Genomic DNA, 11,092 nt, shown 5'->3' with positions numbered 1-11,092 from the left:
ATATGATTGACAGCATATAACTTATTTCTTTTACAACTTTTTATCAATTATTTAATAACAAACAATCATGTACATATCAATATGCTGATAACAACTGCATACGCTGCGAGTGATCAATGAAATAGTTTGAGCATGTAACACCTACCATTAGTGAATATTGATATAAAGTTCACAAAATCGAACATTTTCCCTTCTCGGTAACCATAGCCACAGTGTTGTTTTCTTCACGCAGAAAAAAATTCACTTTTAAGTTATTTTCAGCATATTTCACCATTTTAAATGTATTCCAAATGTACCCTTGGTTACCACTTACTGAGAATTATATTCTAAACAGTTTCTTTACACTGTAAGTGACATCAAGGTGTCATGTTTTTGTGAGAATGGTTTGTTTGTTTTTTCTAGTTTTTATTAAGCCACAGTCAAGATTTAAAGTGGCTGAAAATCTCGATTTTTCAAACTTTTCCGGCTGTTGCCATAGCAACCGAGACACTTAGCAACGAAATTTTGTTTGATATTTGTTTCTGGTGCCAAGTACTAAGCATGGGTGAAGTTTCATCAAAATCGGTGACCATGCGTGGCAACGAAGTTTAAGTGGTTACAGAGAATGGCTATTAATAACTTAAATGAAATAAGATTTTCAATTAATTTTTGTGTGAAATGCTATTAAAATATGTAAGTCGTAATATATTATAGAGAAAATATTGACTTCAAATCTGTGTCCAAGTACCTTTAACACCGTTTGCCACCTTAGGTTCAAATGCAAATTCCGAAATCTTATTGCACATCTATCTTCAAGACACCATCCATCATATTCAAAAAGAAGATGATATGGATACTGGGTTAAATGTACGAGGAGTTCAGGGAAGAAGATTTTATCGGAAAAAACTTCATTATATTTTAAACCTTACTTTAATGAAATGATAAAACTGAAATTCCAAAACCTGTAAAGCATGTCATATTAAATTTGGCAAGATAAAGATTCTTCAAGATTTTGTGACAGACTTTCATAGGGACAGACGAATGAAATTTCGCGAAAGCGGGGCACAAAAATATATTATGTGACACTAATACTCTTCCGTATACTGTAGCACCGCCTACTTTCGTTTTAAATTCCTAGTACAAGAGCAGTGCTATGTAGTCCCCGGTGAACTTGTGACAGTACCCCTCCATCATTCCCTCCGTTACTACCTCCATCCAGGTAATTTGACTTGATTATCAAAACACTTCGACTCTATTTGTTTGAGTTAAAAGACAAGCGTCTATATGATCGGTAAGGAACAGGTAGAGTTGTTTTTTTTCCTTGATGAAGTTGATACTTCACATAATAAACAAACAGTATTAGTTTATCTAAGAGGCTTGTCTAACGTGAGAAAATTTATTATAATTCGAACAAGCTAATTCAGAGAATTTGTGTCCCCCGCTTAGGGAAAAAGTAAACCATCGGATCATCCTCATTGAATTTGTAAAATTGAAATATTTATCACACTGTAATGATGATTCTATGAGTTTGTATAAGCTAGACCTCATGAATATTTCAATTCACATGCAGAATACTATCATTTAGTAAAAAAAAAGGGTATTTCGGAAAAAAAGAATAATGAATAGTCGGGGAATCGAATCCGGGACCTCTCGCATGAGAAGCGAGAGACATACCACTAGACCACAGAACTGCTTTACATTGAGGAAAATTATAAATTCAATGCAAAGATGAAGTCACATACATATATTCACGTTCAAAATTTTACACAATGCATTGTGTCTTATTTAACCTTTATTAAACAGTTCTAATAGAGTCCGCCGAGAACCTGTTTTATACGTGATAACTCTCCTCGTGCCGTTGTGCTAAAAATAGCGACATTTAATACAATAAATACAAATAAAACAAACAGGGCGGGACACTTTGAGAGGAGTGAGAGAGGTCCTAGGGAGTTTTGGTATAAAATCACATTGAAAAAGCTCAAAATCCTTTAGAAATATCTCCCGGAAAGGATAGTGTTACACACAGAGAGAATGTATGAATTTACGACCTTGAACTTTGACCTTTTGACCTCAAAATCAATAGGAGTCTTCCTTAGGTCACAGTGAGTTGTTATGTAAAATTTCATCACAAAAGCTCAAAGGGTTCTCGAGATATCGCGCGGAAACGAAAGTGTTATACAGATATAATTTGCGAATTTATGACCTTGACCTTTGACCTTTTGACTTCAAAATCTATAGGGTTCTTCTTTAGTCCATAGGGAGTTGCTATGCAAAATTTCATTGCGATAGCGCAAAGGGTTCTCGAGATATCGTGTGGAAACGAAATCGTTACAGACAGACAGAATGACGGACGGACGGACAAACCCTAATTAATATCCCCCCTTTTCAAGCGGGGGACAAAAACGAAGAAACTTACAACTGAATCCCGTGTCATCAACATTATAAAGTGAATTCTTTTGCTAAGACTGTAAGAATCAAGAAAAGTAATAAAGTGTATACGTGTCATCAATATGTAAAATAATAGGACTCGGACTTGACTTTATGAATACATGTACATATCTTTGCATTTAAGCAAAACAATGGAAAGCTACAACTGAATCCCGTGTCATCAACATTATAAAGTGAATTCTTTTGCTAATAACCCATTCATACGACGAAAATTTGCTTACATGTATATGTGCAAATTTACATATGAGTAAATATACACACGTAAGTAAAAGTTAATTTGCTATGCGTTCAGACGAGATTTATGTACTGTAAGTAAATCCTTGTATTTTCATGTAAAATAAGGAGATACACAGATTCAAAATTGTGGATTTTTATAGAAAAAGGTTATTTCTTTCTATTTAGGTATAAGACTAACTTTTAAATGTTCCTCAAAGAAACTTGGGGGAAATACTATCCATTTAATTTTTGGTACGGATAAAACCGAACTATTAGGAAAAGATTACACACGAATAAAGAAAAATTTATCAAAATCATTGTTTGAAGTTGGATAATGCTTTGGTCTCGGTCCTTAAGATTATAGAGCCGTTGGGTGTTAAGAAAAAGATGGCTGACTACTGGTCGACGTCGTCAGCACAATAAAGGACGACTGGAAATCTTTCTGGTGTTTGGAAATCTACAGTACATCAAGTTTGCGAGTTCATTATGAAGTATCTACCTGAATATTACATATATATTCCAGGAGAATAAAATGGGCAATCGATTAAAAATAAATTAAAACAAACAAATATGTAAATTGGAAATAAAAACGAATCCCCATGAATTATGGAATACTTAAAAATGCTGATTTTCAGCAGTGTTGTTGAAATTCCCGTAACATCAATTTATATGTCAGTAGCTTGCCTTGGTTTAAAATCAAAGAAAGGTAGAAGAAAGTCATTCTGTAATGGTGCCCGCCCGATTGATGCAATGCCTATACGTACCCATCACAGCTCCGGAGCATTCCCATGAAGACTACTCAGTACTATACTTGAATAGTAAGGGGACTACTGATTGATCCTGCAGGACACATTTTTGTGCGACCACAGCTTTTTAGCCGGGCTTATTGCTCAAAGAGCAATTTCCGGCTTATGTCATCCTGTCCAGGGCAGGAAGTCAACCCCATAGTCGCCATTTTAAAGTTACGTGCAAGAATATAGTTCTTACTCTCAACCGCTTTTGAGATAATACAAACGCTATATAATGTAAAGCAACAAAAATAAAACTAAGTTTTATCTATATAAGTTAACATTAGTAATAATGACTTTGAAAACTTCAGTCCTAAGTCAAAGAACATAGTTCATTAGCGTAAGGATTTTTCATAATCAGTATTATCGTAGTTCTCTACACATACGAGGTAAAGCAGGAGAGGGAAATCAGACTGGCCTGTTTGTTTACATTCAGCTACAGTACCTGATTCTGACAAAATCGGACCGTGGTATTAGGATTGGAAAACTAACTCACTGTCAGTGTCTTATCATTTATATCGATACACATGTAGTTTTAAAATAATTTTTTCATCAGAACATAAATGTGATCCATGTAAGAAATTCATTCTACTCTGTCAATGAGCCCGGCTCTCTGTACTTCTGAGTACTCTGATTTTATAATTTAGAGGCATAATCATAGGTTTGCCAGAAAGGGTGCAAGATGCGCACGTTTTTGCAAATTCAAGTTTATCTCAGGGGGGACTGGAGATATAGTGTGGATCCCTGTTTTCAGAGTTGAAAAAGCCATTTCTTGAAAGATCTATGCTAGTACAACCCGGCGTATCCTTTTAAGCACTACCCTTATCAAAACTCTTAATTTTTACATTCAGTTGTCCTTGAAGTACATGTACAGCAAAGATGGCCATTAAAAAATCCAGTTTTTTTTTTCTTTTGCTTTCTAGCCGCCATGTTGACAGACTGATATTATACACTTAACAATGTATAAACAACCGAAACAACACTTAAAATGTAGATTTATTCAATAAACAAAACAAAATACATACATAAGTAAATTTGCTGCGTGTTCATACGACAAAATTTACTCACAAGAACTAATAATTTGCGACAACATGTATGCAAAAGTTAATTTGCACCTAGTCCTGACCAGGTGTAAATTTTCTCAACTGTGCAGAATTTACATGTGAGCAAATCTGTTCATACGACAAAAATTGCACATGTGAGTAAATTTACATATGAGTAAAATATACTGAGGTATGCAAATCATGTCGTATGAATGGGGTATAAGACAAAGAATCAAGAAAAGTAATAAAGTGTACGTGTCATCAATATGTAAAATAATAGGACTCGGACTTGACTTTATAAATACATATCTTTGCATTTAAGCAAAACAATTTTTATACCCCGCTCCGAAGGAGAGGGGGGTATGCACTTTTACCCTTGTGTGTGTGCCTGTCTGTGTGTCCGTGTGTCTGTCCTTAACAATTTTTCGTCGCAGTTTTCTCAGCAACTATTCATCGCAGATGCTTGAAATTATAACACAATCTTTTCTGAGGCATGTCATTTGGTGGGATACATTTTTGTTAAAATCTTGTATCAACTTCCTGTTTGTCTGTGTGTCTGTCCGTTTCATATATAACAAATCTTCATTGCAGTTTTCTCATTAACTATCCATAGCAGATGCTTAATTTTAGTACCCTCTATGTTTAGGCATGCCATATGGTGGGATTAATTTTGATATAAATCTGATGTCAACTTCAAATTTTTCTGAGCATCTGCCTGTAATTGAAATTATGTATATTAACAATAACATGATAGTGTTTATTTACATCAGAACGGGGATATTACTAGTAAGCATTGGCTCACAGATTTCTTGTTGTTCATCTAGATTTCGCTCTGCAAGTTAGAAATAACGTAGACATAATTTTATAGATAGAGAAACTAAGTATGCATTGAAAATAAATATTAATCTGATAAGGATAGAAGTGTCTATCGGCACGACGGTCGATTAATGGCCTATAGGGTACTACTAATTATATTCGCTATTCTTTCCGCGCGATATCTCGAGAAACCTTTGAGCTTTTACAATGACTTTTGATACCACAACTCCCTTGGTTTATAGAAGACCCCTGTTTATTTTTAGGTCACACGTAAAGGTTGTAAATTCATACATTTTCTGTGTCTCAAAAAACTTAATTTCACGCAAAATTTCAAGCAGCTTTTTAGTTTTTCAATGAAATTTTATACCATAACTCCTTACGGTACTGTCTGCTCTTCTTAAAGTGTTCCCCTATTGAACCCCCTCCTTGATCCGCGCATGCTCTTCGTTTTTCCTTCGAATGACAAAAAATCTTTGAATTAGTTTTTATATCAAGGAATTTACAGGATATGAGGAAAATGACGCATTTTATGACGTCATAATGCATTGACTAGATGGGAAATTACGTCACAATTAATAGATACGTGGTCACTAACACTCCAAGTGACAAATACTGCATTTGCAGCCTAAAATGATCAGTTTTGATTATTCAGAAATTCTCGGGGACAAATAAAGCCCAACTTGGCTCTTGCTCTTTGTTTATTAACAAAAATTATGATTAAATTATAAGCTATACTTAGTTAGGTATCTTCTTCTAATGCTTACAGATATAACTAAGTCCATTGTCAAGGAAATGAGTAATTTCTATCATTTCTTAGCTATTTTAAGTAGACATTTCAAAATACTTTAGCAGCTTAGCAATTAGCCATTTTTGACTAGATATGTACGTGTATATACTTGTAACCAGGGTTATGTATTATCAATGCTATATGTACTTGCGCTGCGTATATATGTGAGAATGTGGTATGAAAAACTTTGTGTGAATGAGGTTGTTGTTATTTTTAGACACTAGACGGACAGTCACACATAATCATCTAGTACATAATCATTTTGAAGTTTGTTTTTTTTGTTTCAATTTCAAAACATGTGATTCTGTGTATTGCAACATTCTGTTCCTTCCCAATAAATCTTTGAATTAACATGTATTTAAAGAAAAGTGTTCCTTTATTGAGATGTGTGTTCTAAAAATTATTTTGTTTGGTTTACAATGTACATAAAAAGATAATGTGAATTGATTAGTGATAAAACACAGGTATACATAAGTTAGGTCAGCTTGGGCAATAACAATTATTGAACTTTCCATGCTTGTCCAGTCAATGTGTTAATTCTAGTTAAAATATCTAATAATTGGCAGCTTAATTGAAAAGTTCTTTACTAATCAAGAAGGTCAATTACTTGTGTAAAAGTTCTCCATCGAATCCCTTTATCCCAAACTATAATTATGTCCAGTTTGATTTATAAATAATAATATTAATAAATTATTAATAAATTCTTAATAATAATATTAATAAATTATATAAGATAAATCCCATGCATCTATATAAAGACATTTACCACTAAACTTAGTCTGAATTTTACCTTAAAATATTAATGATATATAAAGAAAGAAGAATAAAAACATGAAAATTAAGCAAAAAAAAAACTTTATGTAATCTAAAGTAATCATAAGTAATCATGATTACACGAAGGAAAAGTAATCAGATGTTATTGATTACTTTAAAAAAATGTCTGTAATCAGCTTGTAATCGATTACTTTTAAAATTCAAAGTAATTGTAATTTAATCGATTACTTTTGAAAGTAATCGACACCATCCCTGCCTCTGAGCTGTTTGATGTAACATATGTAGGTATAGATGATTAAAGCAACGCAATTACCATTTTTACTAAGATTTATATTGTTGAGTTTTTTCAATGTGAAATATGCTTTGCAGTCTATGTATTTAAACTTATTAGTCTGAGATGTTATTCCTTTCATCATGTTTTACAGACCGTTCCACCAGGGCTTCCATACCTGACGTTACCCACGTGCTGCAGAGAATGAGCATTCGGCGAAGCAATATGCGTTCATGTTTTTTTGTGTAGCTGATCACAGTGTAAGTATATTAACATTAGTGACTGTGAATTCAGCAGCTGAGATGCGTCTCATGAATTCTATATTTTTTATTGATTTTATTTCAAACGGAAGTGATTTAGATGGTTTACTAGTACTGTTGATCACCATGATCACGTTACTTACACCTAGTCTTTTAGTTCAGTACAATGTGTATATTTAAGAATTAAATCACTCTTTGTCTGCATGCAAAGTTTATATTGTCAGTATTTGGCTCGGTTTATGGTGTTAAACTTCAGAAGGTCTTGACAATTTTTTTTTAATGTATTGAAACCAGTACTTGCCATAATTTTGATTATTTTTTTATATGTGAGTCACTTTGACTATTTTTGTTTGTTAATTGATTCTTATACCAAATTTTTAGGCCCCCGTGAACGAAGTTTCGGGGGGATATATAGTTTTTGTCGTGTCCGTCTGTCTGTCGCTCTGTTTGTCTACAAAAACTTTAACCTTGTACATAACTTTTGATTTAGTGGAGCTGTGACTTTCATGTTTCACATGTGTATTCCTTGTGACAAGACCTTTCTTTGGGTACCACCAAATTTGATCTTTTGACCTTGACCTTGGAATTTGTTCCACTTTTACACAAAAAATTCAAAGTTTTACTTTGGCCATAACTTTTGAACAGTAAAATACCAGGTCATTTATACTTTAAATATATATTCTTTGTGGCAAGTCCTTCTACTGGATACCACTAACCTTGACCATTTTGACCATGACCTTGGTGATTTACATACAAATGAAAAAACTTTTAACCTTGGCAATAACTTTTGAACGGTAAAGGCTAGAGCTTTCATACTTCACATAAGTAATCCTTGTAAGAAGACACTTCATTGGATACCAAAAGCTTTGACCTTTTGACTTTGGAGTTTGACCTACTTTCAAAAAATAAATCTTGACCATATCTTTTAAAGGGTAAAAGCTAATGCTTTCATACTTTTTATATTTAATCCTTGTGACAAGATATTTCATTTGATATCGAGACCTTTGACCTTTTGACCTTGACCTTAGAATTTGACCTCATTTTTTAAAAATCTTAACCTTGGTCATAACTTTTGAACGGTTAGAACTAGAGCTTCAATTCTTTACATATGTATTCTTTGTAGCAAGAGCATTTATTGGATACCAATAACCTTGACCTTTTGACCTTGACCTTGGAGATTTCTGGACTTATGAAAAAACATTGACATTGGCAATAACTTTTGAAGAGTAAGGGCTAGGGCTTTCATAATCCACATATATAATATTTGTGACAAGACCTTTCATTCAATACCAAAAACATTGACCTTCTGACCTTGATCTTGGAGTTTTGCCCACTTTTTAACCTTGGCCATAACTTTTGTATGGTTAGGGCTAGGGCTTTTATACTTCAAATATGTTATCTTTGTGGAGAGACCTTTCATTGGATACCAATAACCTTGACCTTCTGATGTGGATCTTGAAGATTTATGTACTTATGAAAAAACTTTTGCCTGGCCACAACTTGGGAACAGATGGTGATCAGGCTTTCATGTTTTACAGTTGTATTTCCAGTTAGGAGACCCTACTTTGTGTACCAATATATTAACTTTGCATCTAAGAAAAGTTTAATCTTCATTATGTTGCCATACGGGGGCATCAGTGTTTCACAAAACATCTTGTTTTCTTTTGTTTCAGTTCTGTACTGTGGGACAGCACACAGACCATGAAAGCTCAGAGAGTAAAGCCCTGTGAAATATGTACCCAACCTTTACAGTATTTTTGCAAGCTTTGCAAAATTGGTATTTGTGCCGAATGTGTAGCAGAGCATTTAAAGCAGGAAAATTTACATTGCATAGTTAATTTCAAACAGAGGAGGGATGAAAACAAAAAATGGATCAATAGTTGCAGCAATCATGAAGAAATTGAGGGGATTTTTTACTGCAAAACATGTCGACAATATGCCTGTGAAGAATGTGGACTTAACCATCATATGCATGTTATTAAAACTCTCCCCAATTATATTAAAGCTACAATTAATCATCTTCAAAAGGAAAACGAGGTGCTTTTAAAGGATATCAAACCTTATTATGAAGATATTGTGAAACAGCTGCGAGATGAACTCAACACACCTAAATACTCTGAAGTAAAACGCGCTATTTTAGAAACAGCAAAAAAATGGCATTGTGTTATTATAAAACTTGCTGATAAATTGTTGCATCAGTTGCAAAATGTGAAAGATGAGCAATCACTGTTACTTAATAAACACATAGCAAATTTCAACGGTAGAATGATACAAATAGATCAAATTGTACTTGAAAACTCCAATATTTTGAAAGATCCTTTCCGATTGCAAGATCCAAGGAAAATTTCGTTTGCTTCTAGAAAGGTAGAAACTTTACGATCAGTCCCGAAAATTGGAACTATTTATCAGCCAGCATATTGCGAAGAAAATATTGATATTAATATGACAATTTCATTTGGAAGGATAGGATTGGCGCCTTCAAAAGCGTTCGATGATTACAATATTAAATCATGTGATTATCTTAATTCACCAAACAGTACCTGTATTTTACGTAAAGTACCTTCCACTACAAATGGGATGGCAATTGTTTGTCTAAGCCCCACCCGCTGTGTATCCGTGGACCGTTCTGGAATGCTTCAAGAATATGATCTTAGTTTGAATAGTTTTTCGCATGGAAAATATCTTCTGCATTCTCCACCTAAACGATTTTCTATTTCAAATACTGGAGACTTGTTTTACATTGATTGGACCAGCAACAAAATCTTCCGTTGTAAAGGGAGTCAGAGCGTAGCCTTCATGACTGAAAAAGAAGAGTGGAGAGTCGAAGATTTGGCATGTGTACTTTCCAATGAAGTCATAACTTGCTCATATTGCGAAAAAGAAAAGCGAGGTAAAATTGTGAAGTATGATATGCAAGGTATGGAAAGGATGTCGACAGAATTTTACGATATCGATTTCCGTAAAATCAAACTTTTTCATAACCCCCAACAGATTGTAGAAAATAGAAATAAAGACATTTGTGTCATTGATCATCGACAAAATGCATGTGGAAAGGTTGTAGTTACAGACTCGGAAGGAAAATTCAGGTTTGCTTACAATGGTGTTGGAGGGCATAATATTCAAAGTTTTTTACCCACAGGAATTGCAACCGATAGCCGGAGCAATATTTTGATATCAGACAGTAAAAACAATACCATTCATCTGCTTGATAGTGACGGTACATTCTTTAGGTATTTACTTACTGGTGATATAACACTTCCAGCGGCCATATCTGTGGATAGTGAGGACAAGATATGGATAACAGAATGGAAATCCGGGGATTTGATTATAGCTGCAGCACATACCTAAAACGGATGTGATGGAAAAGGGCTTCCTTTAGCGAGAAAATATCTTGGTCTGAGGGTACATTCTTTAAGTAATGCTGTCGATATTACAATTTTAGCTGCCATTGTTGCGGGGGTATATTAAAAGCAATTTCAAGCACTTAGCCCTCGGGTTAGTTGCAGCAATAAAATCACTATCCCAAGTAAAGAGTTACTAGCCCAAATGCAGAAAGGAAACGATAACGTCTGAAGTTTCTTTTTTATTTTGTAAGGAGTAAAGATAAGGTCCTTGTAGAGCATTTGGTGAACCTAGACATAACTATAAACCTAGCCTTCAAAAACTAAATTGATACATGGATAAAGTCAATGAGGAATTCAGACACCTTT

The 11,092-nt window shown here is 34.0% G+C and overlaps 1 protein-coding gene and 1 long non-coding RNA gene across 2 annotated transcripts in view; both read left to right on the top strand.

Annotated features, from left to right (window-relative positions):
* LOC134268589 (uncharacterized) overlaps nucleotides 1-11,092 on the top strand; it is a 99,128-nt gene that overhangs the window by 85,597 nt on the left and 2,439 nt on the right. The gene's annotated exons all lie outside the window — the stretch shown is intronic.
* Nucleotides 1,113-10,948, top strand: LOC134268588 (uncharacterized). Its single transcript, XM_062750853.1, has 3 exons — nucleotides 1,113-1,198; nucleotides 7,277-7,382; nucleotides 9,056-10,948. The coding sequence occupies exon 3, from the start codon at nucleotides 9,084-9,086 to the stop codon at nucleotides 10,728-10,730; it is 1,647 nt and encodes a 548-aa protein (XP_062606837.1). The 5' UTR covers nucleotides 1,113-1,198; nucleotides 7,277-7,382; nucleotides 9,056-9,083; the 3' UTR covers nucleotides 10,731-10,948.

The sequence above is a fragment of the Saccostrea cucullata genome, unplaced genomic scaffold (assembly GCF_032062105.1).
Source record: "Saccostrea cucullata isolate Sc308-1 unplaced genomic scaffold, CSIRO_AGI_Scuc_v1 ctg987, whole genome shotgun sequence".
NCBI classification, from domain to species: Eukaryota; Metazoa; Mollusca; class Bivalvia; order Ostreida; family Ostreidae; genus Saccostrea; species Saccostrea cuccullata.
This window is presented reverse-complemented; position numbering and strand designations above follow the sequence as displayed.

Bases quoted from the DNA above. Each gene is read 5' to 3' on its own strand.
- LOC134268588 (XM_062750853.1), top strand. From the start codon at position 9,084: ATGAAAGCTCAGAGAGTAAAGCCCTGTGAAATATGTACCCAACCTTTA.